The sequence below is a fragment of the Cyprinodon tularosa genome, unplaced genomic scaffold, assembly GCF_016077235.1.
Source record: "Cyprinodon tularosa strain WSP-4 unplaced genomic scaffold, ASM1607723v1 ctg214, whole genome shotgun sequence".
Lineage (NCBI taxonomy): Eukaryota > Metazoa > Chordata > Actinopteri > Cyprinodontiformes > Cyprinodontidae > Cyprinodon > Cyprinodon tularosa.
In genome coordinates, this window is record NW_024038796.1 from 918,565 (window position 1) to 937,946 (window position 19,382).

General features: G+C 36.3%; 1 protein-coding gene across 1 annotated transcript in view; it reads left to right on the forward strand.

Moving 5' to 3' along the window:
- The first annotated feature begins 1,602 nt into the window (after positions 1-1,602).
- Positions 1,603-19,382, forward strand: part of adrb3a (adrenoceptor beta 3a) — a 47,595-nt gene continuing 29,815 nt past the window's right edge. Inside the window, exon 1 of the mRNA XM_038285702.1 lies at positions 1,603-2,366. Within this exon, the coding sequence (XP_038141630.1) occupies positions 2,126-2,366 (241 nt within the window). The 5' untranslated portion in view covers positions 1,603-2,125. The remainder of the gene's footprint in view (positions 2,367-19,382) is intronic.

A 19,382-nucleotide genomic window follows, 5' to 3' on the forward strand; every position in this document is an offset into this window, starting at 1 on the left:
GTGTTTATACCTAGTTCATCCACATACAGCACACAATATAGAACAGCTGCAAGTCAGAAATTGCTTACCCATCATTATGATGCCAGGAGTAGAATAAAAGTGACCTAAATGCACTTTTGGTTATATTATTGGAAACCTACCTATTAGAAAAAAGTTACACACTTTCCAAAAAGTTTTAAGCTGTTTTTTAAGTCTTCGGAAAGAAAACTGTCATAACTTATAAACAACGGATAAAGATGTGGTAGTACAAGAGAATTAAGTCTGTTTGGCTTCCTAAGCTCCATAAAACCACATGACATCGTTAACCTCTTACATTTTCACTTTTGTTTTATTCCCATATGGGAAAAAGATATTACAGCATATGTTTTACCATCTATTTTGATATTTTAGCAAAAATATTCTGAATATTTCTATTTCTGTTTAACACGATGTTGAGCAAGTCAGGCAACACGCCCCTGTATTGTGTCATTACAAAAACATTCATCACAAAATATGTTTTGTCCTTATACTATTATTGGCTGAAAAATGCTGCATGTAAATATATATATATATAAAAAAAAAACTGTTATATTATTATTTAACCGTTTGTAGAAAATCTTAAAATTGATTTAACCTGACCTTAAGTTATTAGCTCTTATATATGTTTTCGGACCTTTTAGGGCGCTATATAAAAAGAACTGTGGGACTTGGGTTTGCCCTTTTTTCTACTTTTATTTTTACAAACCATCGCAATCAAATACAGATCTTTAGTTTCACAGTGACTTTTTTTCAGCCATGTTTTTTTTTATGTTCATGCCATTTTGGATGCAGTTATTTGTCAGATGTCCAAAAAAGACCCCCAAAAAAAAAAAAATAAATCTAGATCATTTTCTGGTTGCTCTTCATTATAAAATGCATTCCCATATTTCGTGAATTTTTTTTTTTTTTCAAATTGTGAATTAGGTTGATCTTTTTTTATTTCTACAGTACATGCTTCTCTCTATAATTAACTGCTATTTCATTCCAAAGATGTTCATCACTGGGACACCGAACCTGTTCCCTTACTGAATGGTATGATGATGCATTAACAAACAAGCTTTATTACTACAAACGATAAATCTAACCCACAAAGGTCCATAGTAAATTTCACACAATGAGACTGTGTTTCTGAAGGGTTTAAGTAACAGTCACATGTTTGCCTCCATTTAACTCAAATGATGTACAATGAACTCTCCAAAGCTTACAATGCATTACAGCCCCAGCTGGATTTCCCATTGAATCAATATTATATACAGCGGATTTTGAAGAAAATAGTACAAAACCCTTTCCAAAATATATTGGTATTGAGCAAACAGAGGTACATTTAGTAATTTAGTAATCTAAAAAAGGGAAAGTTTATTCAGATTTAATATCAATCATGAAGAAATGATAAGTATATTTATACAGTTATGTAGATATTTAGTCTTAACTGTAAATGAATCCCAGCTGTGATTGTTCACATATGTGCAACCCTATCAGGGCGCTTATCCATGTGCTGCTTACACACACAAAAGAGCAAGCAGTTAGGCTCCTCCTTCTTGTCTTCAGCTAGGGTGTGATTATCTTATGGAACCTGCACCGAGAGGGAGAGGGAGAGAAAAAGAGAGACCAAAAGAAAGAGTGGGTAGCCACTCTGGTGCACTCTGGTGGTTCCTGTAAAGGCTTCAGTATTTGCTTGATCTCCACACAGTGGCATTGTGGCTACAACAAGATTCTGAGACAAACTATTCTCAGTGGACAGACTTAAATGGACAAATCTAAGCTTTTCGTACTCCAGAACTTTTATTTCTTTATACTCATGCATTTTTCCAGGACTCATGAACTTTCTGCAACTTTTTTAGTTCTTTGGACAGTTTGGTTTCACCGCTTGGGAGAACATGTTGCTTGTCTTGGAAAGATGAAGACCCAGAATGCTCATTTGAGGGCTGCAAGAGGAGGACTCCTGAGGTGCGACATATGAGCATTCTCTTCAAAGAAGAGAAATTATTTACAGTGGAAAACTTCTCCTACTCTCAGGTTTGAGAGGATTTATGTCTGTGTGCTGGTTTAGCCAGGTCTATATTTTCTAAGATTTTTAACACCATTCAACTAGTGGTGACTGAGTTTTATGCCAGTGATGGATCCTGGTAATGGAACATACTACCGAGATCCACCGGGAGACTGGTTCTTCGTCATGGCAGTCAACATCATCCTGGTCACAGTGTTGGGAAACCTGCTGGTCATCATCGCCGTGGCTCGCACTCCACAGCTACAGACTTCAACAAACATCTTAATCATGTCGTTAGCATGTGCGGACCTTATCATGGGGACCCTGGTGGTCCCGTTTGGGGCCAGTTATGTTCTAACAGGTAATTGGCAGCTTGGTAACACTTTCTGTAACCTCTGGACTTCAATTGACATATTGTGTGTTACAGCGAGCATTGAAACGCTTTGTGTCATAGCAGTTGATCGGTATGTAGCCATCACAAGGCCACTGCGGTACACAGTTCTACTCTGCAAATTTCGTGCCCGAGTAATAGTTTGTTTAGTGTGGGTTGTGTCTACTTTAATTTCGTTTGTTCCAATTATGATGACAAATTGGTGGAAAAATAATGAAACAGAGGCGATGGAATGTTATAAAAGTGAGAAATGCTGTGACTTTGTGGTTAACGAACAATATGCAATTTCATCCTCATTAGTCTCTTTTTATATCCCCCTGGTGATTATGATAGCTGTGTATGCAAAAGTCTTTGTTATTGCTGCACGGCAGGTAAAGCTCATAAAGAAAAACCGGCCTCGTTTTCAGAGCGACTGTCTTGCACAGATTCAAACTGGTGCCAACTTGAACGATCTCCTGCAGCCAGCGTGCATGGCCTCCAACAGCTGCAACAATGTGACGAGGAGAAAGAGTACCAAGAGGAGACCATCACGACTGATGATCGGTGAGCTCAAAGCTATTAAGACTTTAGGCATCATCATGGGGACCTTCACCATATGTTGGCTGCCATTTTTTGTTGCCAACATAATCAAAGCTTTTAAAAAAGACATCCTTGATGGGGACCAATTCCTGTATTTAAATTGGCTAGGTTACATTAACTCTGGCCTCAATCCCATCATCTACTGCAGGAGTCCAGAATTTCGAACTGCTTTCAAGAACCTTATTGGCTGTCCGTGGCTCTCCACGGCATGGCTGAACTCTTTTTATAAGGAACTGCGAACTCGCTGCTCCTGCTTTCTATGGCAAACTGAGCCAGGCACTGGGGAGTCTTTCCAAAAGTCTCCAGATGGTAGGACTGAAGGCAGTGGCAGCCTAGGCAGCAGAAGTGAGGAGATCTCCATTGGTCTTTCACAATCCAATGGCAGCACACAGTTCACCGACTGCTTGGAGCCAGAATCCTAACTGTAAGTTTCTATTTTCTTATTTTTAATAGTTATTTTTCATTGCAACTACACATACATAAGTCATTAAGATCCAAGTATTCCTGAAGACATTGTGAGATTATATCTTTACAATTTATATTAGAGATGCAACTGTCTGATGGACGGAGATTACAAACTGACAGTTTTCATCACCTTTATCAGCTGAAATGTATTTGATTGGAAATAGTTCCTCAAAATTTACATAAAACATTTGCTGTCTTGAAAACACAACAGCCAAGAGCATGTATGGTGATGCACTTCAATTAAACAGATTTGAATTTAGTTGCTGATAGTGCACAGTGTGCACCATAATATCCTCTACAAAGGTAGAAACACAAGAGAAGCAGGAGCCTCTTTTCTTTGTGGTTCTTTTTAAATATTTATTTACGGGTGATACAAAGGAAGATTCTTAACAGAGCGTTTCTGTGTAACTGGGGCAATCCCTCTCTTTTGGATTTAGGAGTAATACATTTGTCAAAGGATGGAGTAATGATAAAAGAAATGAAAAAAAAAAGAAAACATAATCAAAATTGAAAGCACCAGTACAGTGCACCAAGACAGCTGGGAATTGACATGAGATAAGGAAACCCTGTTTTGTACAACGGTAATGTCTGTATCAAACATTAGACCCAAGCTACACTATAGCAGTGAAAAATAGGTGATCTTATCACAAAGCAATAGCAATTATTTTAATACCTCTGGCTTTATGTGTAACCAAAAACTCAAATATAGCATTGTCCTAAAAGACTGGAATATTACATGTCAAAAGTCAGTTTACTAGTATTTTTTAGATTGTATTAACAATAAACTGAAAGAGGAGTGAGGTTTTTTAAAGAGCTTTATCAATTCCTTTATTATAGATGTGTTGTTTTTTTTTGTTCAATTTTTTTCTATGTGTAATATTTAAGGAAACATCTAAAATGTTGAAGCAGCTATGGGACATGTACAGCACATAATCAAATTCACAGAGAATCTGTTATATATTCTTGGCTGCATAGAGATACTATAAAGATTTGCTTCTGGCATATTTAATATACTTTCACAAAGAAATCCTGGATTTATTTTTTAAAAAATGTCTATGTAGTGATTTTATATCAGGTAGTAAGTAAAAAAATGTAAGGGCTTGTATTTCAAATAAACCTCATTCTCATGAAAGACCATGATATAATTGCTTTAGTGTAATTATTTCTATTCATCTTTATTTAATATTTAGCAAATAACATTTATGATATGATTCAAATTAGAAAAATAACTTTTTTGTTTGAGTTTCAAACTTTAAGACAACTTAACATGAAACAAATTCAATCAAATCAAATCAAATTCAATCAAATCAAATCAAATTCTTAAGTTGATATGAAAAAAAGTAGTTTAAAAAAATCTATATTTGAACATCTTAAGCTAAACTGTTTTTGCTGAGTGAAATATCTGGAGCATTACATCCTCAACATATGTTTGGAAGTTCAAAATCCATATTTTGAATTTGATCCCAAAATCAATAAAAAAGTCTTCATTTTAGTCTCAGTGTGTCACTTATTTAATTTGAAGATGCAAAAAAATTGAGTCAATGTAAAAGTATAAAGCCTTAGATTTTATATAATAAAACCATATAGTAATTAATGATATGCATAAGAAAAACATATAAACTGTTGTCTGTGCAAAATAAAAAAGTGCTTGTGTCATTATCACAACAGCAGGTTGTTAAAAGAAAGAAAGTTTTTTTATTGAGCTCAGCTGTTGAAGGCTGATTCGTCCGATCACGTGATAAACAGGGACTGTCGGTGGGCCTCAGCGTGCCCTGCCCAACGCTCGCTGGAGCAGATAAATCTTTATCACTAATGCGCAAGACTTCCCCCTCATAGCTGGACAGCCTGTTTACAAGACCGATAACCAATGAGGTTATCCCTATTGGGCTGAGGCAGCTAAGGTTGGGTACCTCCGTATTTGATTCATGCCCAAGCTATCAGCAGGCCTACAGTACACACTAGCATGATGGTATCTGTAAATTCAGAAGAAATAGAAGGTCTATAATAATTGACATGATCTATAAATGGAAAAGTATATTTTTTTTAATAGTGTGTTGATTTCATTTCTGATTAATAAAAACTACATTTTAAAATCAGAGATGAAAAAAAAAAAGACTGATTTTGATATCTAAAAATTCAATTCTAAACCCATTTATTCAATTTTTTACTGCAGATTGTTACTTATGGAGACCTCTTGTTGGTAATTTAGCTGTACGGCTCTGGTCCTGTCTCATAAAAAACATCATTAAATATTTGCTGTACACACTACATGCCATTTACCACCCTTCCTGACAACCCTTGCCATAATTTAAAGAAATCCATGAGCACATAATACAAAGGATATTTAGGGCCTTATAAAAGCCTTCCATAAAAGGAGCGTGGTGTGTTCTGCAGTAAATCAGCCTAAGGGAAGGCTCAGTCGCCTCACCCTGCGCACCCAGCAGGATTACAAACATAAGCGGGAGCACTCGATCAAATATGAAGCTGACGGGTGAGAGACCTAAAGACCGGCTTTAATAAAGGAAATTATAACCTTTTCCAAATACACTCTGATCTTCTAAGAAGAGATGCTTTGGAGAACTAATACTGCCATCCTGATTCTTTTTCAAGGGAGCAAACCATCGGAGCTGTCCAACCTAGTCCACATTAAGAATAAAGCCCTACTAGACAGCCTAGTTCCTGTAAAACTGCGACAACGTCTGCAGAGTTTAAAGCATGAGGTGGAGGACGGCAACGCAGATTAAAGACAGAGATACAACCTCCAAGATTAGAAGCTACGTTTTAAGAATGGGCGTCTTGCATTGCAAAGTGAAGACATTATCAATAGTTACTTTGTTTTCTTTGAAGTCTATGCTGGCACATCAGCACTGCCCCCATCAACATTTAGAACAGGCCTTTTGCTTGTGTCACGCACACCGCATGTTAAATGACAAACACATATTTCTATACAGTAGATTTATTCCCTGACTATTCTCTGAGGTAGCATTGCTGGTTCAAAAACTTTTCAAACTTTTAACATCTTAGGAAATTTTAAGGCTTCCAAGGATTTGGAATAATAATATGGAAGGGCTTAAGACCTGAGCATTGATATTTAATTATGTCATAAACGGAGAGAAAAAAAAAACTGTCCACTGGCACTGCAAGTTCAATTGAAGGATGTGGAATATTTCTGTATTCACCTTTGCAGAATGAGTTTTAAGTTGGAAAATAGAGTGCAGGAGCCATTAAAATCTCATTAAGGGGAAGTTTGAACATTTCCCTACCAACCCTGTCTTCAAAGCGTTGTTTAAAACAGAGTGATAGCTGTAATAACATGTTGATTACACATTTAAAAGCTACTTAAAAACTACTGTTAAAACGCCTGCTTTATTATTTGAATGTAACCAATTCAGAAAACTAGATGTCTACTAGCTATTACCTGTATTACTAGCAGTTTGTAGCTTTGCTATCAAGCCAAGCAGTTATCATATCTTCCATTTATTTGATCTTTTTCCTAGATCCTCATTCTTACTGCAGATGTAGATAGATATCAAGTAGAATTTGCTCTTGGTTTGAAATTTCCTGCTTTAGATTCAACATGAGGTTTCAGAAATCTTTCCCTCTGCAGCCATCATCTGTGTTCCAGTTTGAAGGAAAGATTTCTGTGTGGTTAACTATTGTTTTTGTGTTGCATTGGTTTTGTAACTCCACATCACAGTTATTTAGCATTGTTTACTTTGTAAAGGACTGACTTCCGTTTATTTTAGCGTAAGACTTCCAAAGGTAAACAAGGACCACAACAGTTGTGTAACTGCATTCTATCACAGCTTTTCTTGCATATTTCAAAAACAATTTTATGGTTTTTGCAATTGCCTGTCTGTCAGGTCTATTTCAAATTATAAGAAATATACTTTTTAAATGGTATCAAATCCAGAGTTTCTGAGTGTTTGTGTTGCATTCTTCTATAAGCGGATGTAGGGACAATTCATGAAGCAGAACATCTGATTTCAAAGCAAAGCAACCAAGTATGTTGCACAATTAAAGCGGAGGCTTGGTGTAGAGCAGGAATGAAGATTTCTATCCAGATGTCTGATAAAGTGGTCTAGAGAGCTGTTATCTTGCATGGAGAGACAATGCTGCACCGTCAAATGAATGTGCAGGAGCAACGCTAGAGCACAAAATAATCTTACTCTACAGAGGCATGTTGTTAGCCACAGCAGCTCTTAAAGCTGAGGTTTTAAAGACATAGGTGGCAAACATTTTTACTGTATCAGTCATCAGAGGTTAAACTCAAACAATTAGTAAGGGCACGCAACCAAAGACATTGAATCTTTCCCGGGCTAAAAAACAAAACAAACTAAAATACAAAAAAAACCAAGAGCAAATAAAAACACACACACAAAACCAAACACACAGAGGATAGTCTTTGGAGACCAGGGTCAACAACTTGTACAGTTTGAAGGGCTATTTATCCCCGACTCATGCAAAATAGGAAAGCCGCAAACCCCCATAAAAATCAAGGTTATGATTAACAACCTAAAATAGATCTAATTCATGAGAATTTTCTTATGTAATGGTTTAAGAGACATGGTTTTACTTTTTTTTTTACTACTTAAACAAAAAGCTTCAATGAGAAAATGAATAAGTCCTGTTGACTGAAATGTTCTGTATCGCAGAGAAGGGAAGAAACATGTTGTACAGTGGATATTTTATACAGATGCTTGAAATAATATATATAAAAAAGTAGCAAGCGGTGACTAGCAGTTACCTAAAACAATAAATGTTGAAAATTAGACTGAATGTCGGGCCTGAATGGCCCATGAGATAAAGCCCAAATGGTTTTTAGGGACACTGACATAAAGTAATATTTATTGTACACCCATTTAAGCTTGATGTCACAGGCACTTATTGCCTTTTCAGTATTTTACTTTTTCATTAACCTCCTTGGTAAGCCCTGTTCAATATCAGTAACATCAGTGATTTATGTAAAGACTGAACTGACTGGCCCTCTCAGTTGCCTCCTGTCTGGCCACCTCAGCTGCTTGTTAAAGCAGCCTCCTGACCAAAGACTATGGATTTAGTTTAAAGCATAACATTTCTGTTGTTAACTCAATAAATAGAATATAAAATAAATGTATAATGTAGGTCATCCTTATATCAGCCTTTTTTTAAGTATTTTCTAAGGGCCTGAACAGAACTGATCTGTACCATAAGTTGCTTAATATATGGGTGACCTATTTAATGTAAGCTTTGCTTAGATGTTTCTTTCTAAAGTTTATAATAGTGGCAGCTGCTGGTCACTGAAACAGGGGTGGTGTTAATTAAATCCAAGCAAAATGTATTGCATTCACAAATGAAACACAAAACTCACATTATTATGACAGGTAAAAATAGCTGTTGTGCAGCTCTCAGAAAAATAAACTCCAAAACAACATGGAAAAAAAAAAAATCAGCACAAGATGTGCTGAATGTTTTGACCGAATCATTGATTTTTCCTCTCTCGTCCTGTGGTGTGCACAGTATTTTTGAAGGGTAGGGGTGGAAAGAAAAAAAAAAGGGCACGTATAACGTGTCCTCACCACTTTAGAGGGAACTTAAACATGAGCTTATTGAACCCTCTAGCACGAGTTTTGGCTCCTGAGAGGACACCTTAATCTGTGCGTGTAGTAATTATTTTAATAATAACAATGATAATACTAAATATTGTTCAAAGAGTACGTCACATAGGTGACCTAGATCAAAGTGCAGCAAACAAAAGTAAAAAAAATATGTGATGAAATAAGGAAAATTGAAGTTTAATATAAAAAACAGGGGAAAGTTGTTTGTCTTTGTACAGGCTGTAATGAATATTCTCCACTTGATTTTAATTGCTGTGCAATTTTACCAGCAGATTATGAATATATTAAATAATTAGAGCTGGAAGTTACAGTTAAATAATAGGTAATTCAAATCAAATCATTTCATTAATAATCAATATGATTATTAATGAAATTATTCTAACAGAAATTTGCTTACTCACTATAGTACTTAAAGGAAAAGTCTGGTCAGCAAGTATTAATCAATGGATCATTAGCTCTACCTTAAACTAATAAATTTGCAGTGATTTAATGAAATTAGCATTAATCAGTAAGAAAAAAAAAAAACAATCATTTTCGTCGCAATCATTTAGTCTGGGAACGGACAGTTTTGCCCAAATATACTAACACCTCACTTCTGACATGTTCCGGCAGCGACGTCACAGTACTGTAAGCCTACTGTAGCGTGATTCTGCCCGCTTTACAAGCAAAATCAGTGGGAACTATTATACACACCTGCAATCAACAACAGTTATTAGGACCTCACCATTGAATTTGGCGACAGCTATAGTTAAACTAACAATCCCTGCATGCATGGCAGTTGGATGTTGTGATACATCGGGTTAAAGGGAAAAACAAAAAGAGTTATTTCACCTTTCTGATTCATGATCCACCTGTTTTACTTAAAAAGCAACAACAGTTGAAATTAAAAACCTTCTTTTAGATAAAACACAAAACTGTACACAGGTGAAATGATCTTATCTCGGCCAAGCATCAGAGATGTAGGCAGAAAGAAGTCTGTTTTTACCAGGAAAAATCAAACTTCTCCGAAGGTACCGGGTGGCCAGGTAACTTGGCTTCAGCAGACAACCTGTGTGTCTCGCCCATCTGACCTGGAAGTCACAGGCCAAAGAGAAAACAGGAATATTAATAATGTCTCTGTTGCAGGGATGTGAACTTAGGGGGACTTGATTCAACTTCATCATCTCCAAAATAAAATAACAACACTAACCCTGGTGGAACCATAACAATTAACAAAGTCTAAGCATTTATGTTTTGCACAACACCAAAAACAGAGTGATGGGCACATTCACATTCAACAGGGATATCTACCCAGATGAGGATTGTGCCCCCATAAGTACTAACAAACAAACCTCAACCCAGGGGTGTGCTGACCTCATGATGATGATGATGATGATGATGATGATGATGATGATGATGATGATGATGATAAGGATCTGTCTGATTGGGACTTTCATGGTGAACTATGCAGGCAAAATGAGATCCTACAACTATTTTAGACTTGTGGGGAGGGCTGACGTCTTATCATCAAAGGAAAGTTACTTTGGTGAAGAAGTAAGAGGACTGTGGAAGGAAAGACCATCTTCAAGTTTAAAGACTTTGAGAGAGAAGTCATACCTGAATGAAAACACCTATACAACAATTTTGTGGTAGAATGGGGAGCAACGGTTCCCTTGTAACATCAACAAGTGGGATGTAATGTTGTCTGACCAGATGTGTGAAGAGAATTGCAATCACTTAGGTCTTAATGAAGTTAATTTTTTATAAGATGTGGGCATATGGTGCTAGGCCTATTGTAGAAAATTACCTTTAAAGCGCTCTTGTCGTGTATAGGCTTGTAGAAAGTTTTCCGTTAATGCTATAACTTTAAATAAAGCCTAAGTGATTAGTATTGCACTGCATGTATTCAGCGTCTATATGGCATCAATGTACATAAATGGCATAATTCACCCCAAACTCCCCTATAACTATATACAGTATAAAATGTTAGGTTTAAACCATTTAAGGCTGTTTTCCCAGAAGTATCTAAAAAAGAAGTCAAACTTGTCAGAAGTATGAAGAAATGAATGAGAATGACACGGGAGTAAATATAGGCTGATTGTACCTCATGAGGTCCGCTATTCCAATCTTGTAAATATTATCAGACTTCCAAGTTGACAGCTCATGAGACGGATGTTGGATATTTATAAGTATCATAAGTCTGCTCTGTAAATAACTGCGTTACTCTGTTGCTAAAGCAAATCAAGTCATAAAGTTGGCCCAAATGGTGGAAATAATTTCAATTTGAACTGATTTCAAAGCAACTTTTTCTTGTTTCTTTCATTAAACACTTAATGTCTAATCACAATGCAGCAAACCTGATGGATAAATAACACACAGGGCTACATAAGGAGTAGGTAAAATTTTGTTTCTTAATTTAACTAAAGCTGCTGGTATGTTAACTTCTAGTACTGTTTGGTATGAACTATAAGTTATGAAGAGCTCTGAATTGAGTGTATATAATCAGGCGTCAATTGGAGCAAATCTCTGTGTCGAATGTCTTATCATAAAGGCCGAGCCGCCTCCTGAGCTGTGAACTCTATGATTTTCGGCTTTTCTCTTGAGCATGCTAATTGTGCTTCCCATCCAACTTCACATGGCGCCTCGTCCACCGTGCATTTAGTTAGCTTAGAGTGAGATCAGGCCCAAGAGAGCATGAAACAAGAAGCAGGATAAATGAAAACATGGAGTTGTTGACCTTTGAGGAACCACAATACTGCCTTTGATGCTGGCCAGATATCGGCACCAATCACACGACTTCATAAAAGAGGCATCTTGGAGTTTGGCAAACACCCAGAATTGAAAATACCAACAACGTTGGCTTGTTTGAATGTGATATGAACTGTAAGATAATGAAACCTTGCTCAACAAATCATAACAGCAGCTGGAGCGAATGCACGGTACAGAAAACCTTCAGGATAACGGGCATATATAAGCTCTTCCACATCTTTTCTGTTCAGCTGGGAACAGGTTTGCAGCTCACACCAGATGTTCACTTAACAGAAAGTGCTACTTCACTCATGATGCAGAAAATGAATCTGACTGTATTGATGGGTCAAAGCAAGCAAAAATAAGTGAAGTAATATTAATTTTTTTCTTTTAGTCTAGTGATATTTTTTGCATTCAGTGTTACCAGAGATGGGAAGTAACGAAGTACAAATACTTCGTTACTGTACTCAAGTAGATTTTTCTCATATTTTTACTTTACTTTACTACTTATTTTTATGGCGACTTTTTACTTCTACTCCTTACATTTTTACACAAATATCTGTACTTTCTACTCCTTACATTTTAAAAAGTTGGCTCGTTACTTTAGTTTTGAATCATTTTAATGGCGTTACCGTTATTATTTTTCACGTCATCAATACCAAATTCAATCTAATTGGATGGGAATCTACGTTGCATTTGACGCACCACTACAAGATGAATCGACAGATTCGGCGGTATTCATTCGCGGCAAATCATTGCAGCTTGGTGGCGGTGGCGATAGCATAGTAGTACGGACGACGAGATGATTAAAAATGAACACAACGGAGATCTAGTCCTATTGGCAGACATCCATTTAAAATGTAGGCAACGGCATGAAAAAAGTGGTTTCTACTTTTACTTTTATACTTTAAGTAAATTTACAAGCCTGTACTTTGTTACTTTTACTTGAGTAAAGAAGTTTAATCAGTACTTCCACTTTTACCAGAGTATTTTTTAACACAAGTATCTGTACTTTTACTCAAGTACGGAAAGTGAGTACTTTTGCCATCTCTGAGTGTTACATATAAACAGGTATGATAGAAGTGTTCAGAAATTATATTTTTATTATCATAATGTTGTAGTTACAGTTAAATGATAAACTCTCTTACAATATAAAACAGTTATATAGCCCATATGATGTTGCCAAAGAAACTTAACCCCTTTAGCACGAATCGTCAGTATGGTCTGGCTGTTGATATCTTGCCATGGCTTCTGCTCTACATACTGTGTAACTGTGTCATGCACCAATCAGTGAGGGTAGAGTAATACATTCTCTTGCTCTTAACCTAATGTTGTTTTGTAATTCGAAGCAACTGTGCGTGAGACTTGGTCCATTATCCTTTGGCTGTTGGTGTTTGGACCAGATACGTTGATCCCATCTGGGCTCATAGTTTCACATTGAATCCACAAACTATAAAAATATCATTATTGATCATTTGGCACTTTCACATCATATAACTCAATCCATGCAGTTACGTAAAATATCCGGTGCGATATTAAGGCATGGAGCTTGGATTTGCTTCCAAATAGCAAAATGCTTTTCCCCCCTCATATTGTCTAAATGGAAACCCCCATAGGGGCTGAGCTGTTGATGTCGCCTTCACTCCGCTTGATCAAATGCATTTAGTGCTTTAGAGAAAAAAACAGGTTATTGAGCCCAATATTACCAATTTATCTACATCAAAAGCTGTACTTGAAAATAACCTTTATATCATTTTGTTTTGTGTATTTTGTCTACGTATTGACATAAATAACACAGACAGCAACTGTGTATTACTTATTACATTTACATTTGGGTGGATTATGTGTTTGATTCTTTTAGCAAGATATCCTTTAATTATTTAATTAATTCATTAATTGCTGCACATAAAGCACAGATGTAGAACAAAAAGATAATCTAAAGAGAGGAGTGGCTACAGAGTCCCATTAGTTATTAAAAAACTCTTCAATTTCTTTAAAATAGCAAATTCAACTTCAGCTTTAACACTAATATTTTTTATTTGTAATTTTTTATGTGCAAAGTCAATATAGGAAACAGGGGACCAGAGTTTGATGATTTTCAAAAATCATGTTCTGTTTAAAATGTTTACTAAAATCAATCGATTCATCAAGTCACAATGTAGGCTTTTACTTTTATGTTAATTTTCAACACACATTAGCTTTTCTGTGAAGCTTACAGGCTGAATTATTTTATGCCTCCCTGTACGGGCATGCACAGTGGAGCCGATAGCATCATATTGCATGTCTTGTTGGGAAGCAGGACGGTAGTTAACACAGAAAAAAGAAGAGGAGGGAATGTTCTGTAATTAGCCAGAAAAATAAATAACAGGAAAGAGGTGCCATATTGTTTTTCAGAAGAAAACTCAAAGAAGTAACAGATATATTTATCTGATAGAAACTGGGGTACTGTACAGGGTGTGTCTTGGACAAGCTGACAAGGCAAACAGTGCCATAATGAAACTAAGAATTCAGGCAACTTAAAAAACATCTTATTTTAGACAGCCTGGGCCATAGTTTCAGAAAGCAGTTATAAATACATGAAGTAGTGAGCAACGATTGGAGTATTGGGAAACACATAGAGATATGGTGCTAAGATACAAGTAAACAATATTTGCTCTTAACTGTGATTTAATGCTTAAAGTTCAGACATCTTTCAGTTCAGTTAATTTTGTTTCACCTACAAATCAGAATATTGTACAAACATTTCTTAGTCAGCTGTGATAAAATCATGTTGACGAACTATGGCTGCAGACAGTCAAATACAGTATATAATTGGTGTATTATTAGGTAATACCAAATGCTTGAAATATAGTTAGAATTTCATCATAATTATAAAACATGACCTTGTTCTATATAAGTATTCCCATTTTCATTTTTTCCCCTTTTTCCTGTGAGAGGATTACATCTTAGGCAAAGAAATATAGCATTTTTAAATCTTAGAAGTATTTTTTTTTTCAAAAACATATTCCTAAGTACAGTTAAAAGTTTGGTCTTTGTTTCTATTATGCATTTTGTTTAAAGCACAATAATAGTATCTTGAAAAGAAAAAACAACGTTGTATGTACTTAATGTTGATTTAGTTTTTCTTTTTCTTTTTTTTTAACTCTTTATCTTGAATTTGTATATCAAATAGTACATTGACAATACACACTTTGACAAGCATCATCATGCATCTGAATATAACTCAGCAGTGCTAATATCACTTGACAAAAAGGGGAATGAGTTTATATGAGATTGGTCTCCCAACAGCCTTAAAAAAGAGCTACAGTAAAGGCTTATTTGCACTTATTTATTTTTTAACCATGAATTTAAAAGCATCTGTGAAAGACAAGACTCCCTTTTATTCAGCATAGCAACACATAAAGAAACAAAAAAAACAAAAACAAAAAAACAATGAAACTGTGGTAGCATTTATGTAGGCTTTGCATTTCTGATCCATTTCTGAGCGGTATTGTTCCTTTGCCGCAAATGGCACTCCCATTTCTCTCAGCAGCTTTATCACAAAAATACCTCATCTTACTAAACTTTTCCACTCTTATTTTTGAAAAGGTTTATCTAACCTACAACAATGTAACTGTAAAAACATGATTTCAAAAAAAACCATCTGTTATGCCAATCAAACCCTGTAAATGCATGTCTGGTCAGTTTTCTTAAAGCAGAAATTCGTTTGGCCTTAAAAAAAATATCTCCCAGCTTTTGCTACACATTAGAAGGTGGGGAGAGTAATTAAAATACTGACATTATTATTCATTTGGCTACAACACTGAAAAAAAAGCATAAAGTTCCTGCTTAAGCAAATTATCTCAGGTAAAGACGCAGGAGAAGCAATGAGAGAGAGGGCATCATTTAATAATTAAAGGTTCTATTCATGCTTTTTTACGCCTTTCAAAGTCAACTATAGGCATACATATTTGATGAAATAATTCCTTTAGCCAGTAAACTATTTATCTGTTATGAAATATTATTTATTTTCTTCGAACTGGAAGAAAAACACATGATTTTGGAGTGAAGTTGGCTCTCCCCATCTGGGTGCCACCCATTTCATAACACTGCCGTATCACTCCACTTCTGAAGGCTTGAGCCCAACAAACATGTTTTCACAATGCACAACTGTACATGGATGGCAACTCAAAAAGGAGAGTTGCCATCCATGTACAGATTAGGCACATCCAACATCACGATGGATGTTGGTTTACAGAGCAGGGACAGTACGGTCAAGCTAGCGTTCTTCCTGGAAGGGAGGGTTTGTCAATTTCCAACATAGGATGATGGTGCTTGCTTGCACAGGACAGGAAGGCGCTGCAGCTCAGAGAACAGGATTCCTGAGGAGAACTGACATGCATGCATTAAGGGAAATGCCATTTGTGCATTATTTTTGATGAAGACATACAGCAGTAGACATTCAAAATTTCCCCACTTTCCTTGGTGGACCCTTGGCTGGTTCTTGCCTGGTCCCATACAATTCCTTTTTAAACATCAATCTTTGTACTAAAATATTTTTTCTTTTATGATTTGTGGACATTAGGATCTAAAGAGAAGCACCATCTCCTGGTCAGACAGTGTAAAGGCTGGAGTCATAGTAAAAAAATATGCACGCCCAGGAGAAGGAGGGGTTACTCCAGTGGCTGGAAGTTGGAGGGGATGTTGCTGGGAGTTGCAGGGATGTCGGCTGCCATTCGGCTGTGGTTTGACTGGAAAGGGCCATTTTGAATGGCTGCTACTGTAGCATTATTAGATATTTAAAAGCTTAAAGTTTTATTTGCATGATATAGGCCTTTCAAAGAGATCAATTAACACTTATACAAAGAGGGTTCGCAAGGGTTGCTGGTACTTATCTCCAGCTGTCTACGGGTGAGAGCCGGGTTACACCCTGGACAGGTTGCCAGTTCATCACAGGGCAGCACAGAGACAAACCGAACAAACAACCATTCACACTCACACCTAAGGAGAATTTATAGAAGCCAATTAACAGTCATGTTTTTGGACTATGGGAGGAAGCCGGAGTACCTGGAGAGAACCCACGCATGCTAAGGGAGAACATGCAAACTCCATGCAGAAAGACCCTGGCAGGGAATCGAACCAGCAAGACATAAAATGAAATAATCTCACTTGAGAAACATATTTTCCCACAATTTGACGGTCTGGCTAAGGACTTACCAATTAGACTCTCTGTGATTGGCTGATGTGTTTTTTTTTTTTCTTCTTTGCTTGTCTGTGGCTCTGATCTTCAACCTTCTGAACAGGCTCCAAACTGATGATACTAAATGGCAAAAAGTGGCTGTTTTTGAAATGAGGCAAGCTAAGGTTCACCCCTCAACTATTTACATCCACAAATCTCCCTGATATTTTCAATGTCATGAATAAAATCAAAGTGCACATTCCGTCCTTTAGCATCCATTTTCTAATAGATAGGTATGCATATGAGGTTCAAACAACCAATTATTTCTCAATACTCCAATAATCATAAATTATTTTTGTTTATAATCATGAGAGTCCTAGATTTTATTGCATTAATATGAGGAATTATGTTGTTTAATATTACTGAACTCAACATCATAATATGTGTATATCTCTTTGCAGCTGCACATTTCAGGAAAAGGATGGCTGAACTGTTACACGTTGATCTACTGAAGCAAACTGTTACTGTGACTCCTGCAGTATCTGAGACCAATCAGCCTTGAAGACAAGTTAAAAAGCATGAGCTGAATGAAGCTTTACCAAAAGAGACCAGTAGACTGACTGAAAGCAGCAAATTAAGACCGGAGAGGACCGCTATGATTTTCTTCTTTGTTTTTATTTGTTTTTTACATTAGACATTTGTTCACACGTCATGTACTTTCTGCTGCCATCCATATGTTGACATTTTGTTTACAAAGAGTGTTCATGGATAAGACAAATGTAGATTCAAAATGCATTGCTAATCTTTCAGTGTACAATATGAGCCCTGTGGTCACAGAAATATCAGCTTCAACTAATTCTTTGCAGTGCTTTAAGTGGTAAGTTATGTATTTATGACACACTGAATCTGTAACAAAAATAACAAGTTCTGCTGAGGCCGGCATCACCGTAGAGACATTTTCATAACACAAACCTTTCAGTGGTGCATCATCCAAAGCAGTTATTTAACCAACTATGTCAACTCTCTTTTTTTTTTTTTTTTTTTCCGGAGCCTTGGCTCTTTGTTCGCACAATTCAGCCTTGATTCCTCTGTTTTGCTGTAATTGTTTTTATTTTTTTATTTTATTACAATGTGAAAAAATGTCTTTAAAGAAACCTTCAATATGATTCTGGTTAGTACATGTTTTTGTACAAGAAAGGTACAGTATTTTAACGATAGGTAAATTTGTATCAAGTAAATCTGCTGTATGCTGTGTTGCCTTATTTCTATGCCAATATAAGCTCAGTAATACACTCTGAATAAAGATAAAATGGATTTGTTAAAGGGAAATGTGCTTACATACTCTCTATTATTACACTGTTGTAAACAAGAATAATTTAATGACAATTGTTTTTGAAAGGGTTTTTAAAATAAGTTGGACAAGAATTTACCTTACAAGGTAAATGTAAAGATAAAAAATAGGTATCCAGAGGCAATCTGAAAGGGTGAAAAGTTCTGTGATATACATTATGCTACAATAAAATTTACAGAAAGGAGATTGTTTTTGTGTAAACATTTACATGGCTTGTCTTTATTAAAATCCATTAGATCATTCATAGATACCTCTCAGCTTCGCAGGGACATGGCTCAGGTTGAAATGTCTCATAAAAAAATTATTTCTTCTTCTTTTTTTTTTTTTTTTTTAACACATGCAAATATAACTAGCAACAGCCCTGTTGGGGCGTAGCTGTTTTTTTTCACATTTAGATTCATGGCACTGTCCATTCTGCCTTTCCAGTATTCGTTCATGCACTATACTTACAGCATCCAAAAATCCTGTTGCAGTTTGTGGTAAATTATATTAAGAAAGATATATATAATATTATAAAATAATGGTTGTAATAAAGACTAGGGTAAAAATCTATAATTTTATTCCTATTTTTGTTAAACTACACTATATTGCCAAAAGTATTTGCTCACCTGCCTTGACTCACATATGAGCTTAAGTGACATCCCGTTCCTAATCCATAGGGTTCAATATGACGTCGGTCCACCCTTTGCAGCTAGAACAGCTTCAACTCTTCTGGGAAGGCTGTCCACAAGGTTTAGGAGTGTGTTTATGGGAATTTTTGACCATTCTTCCAGAAGCGCATTTGTGAGGTCGCACACTGATGTTGGACGAGAAGGCCTGGCTCTCAGTCTCCGCTCTAATTCATCCCAAAGGTGTTCTATCGGGTTGAGGTCAGGACTCTGTGCAGGCCAGTCAAGTTCATCCACACCAGACTCTGTCATCCATGTCTTTATGGACCTTGCTTTGTGCACTGGTGCACAGTCATGTTGGAAGAGGAAGGGGCCAGCTCCAAACTGTTCCCACAAAGTTGGGAGCATGGAATTGTCCAAAATGTCTTGGTATGCTGAAGCATTCAGAGTTCCTTTCACTGGAACTAAGGGGCCAAGCCCAGCTCCTGAAAAACAACCCCA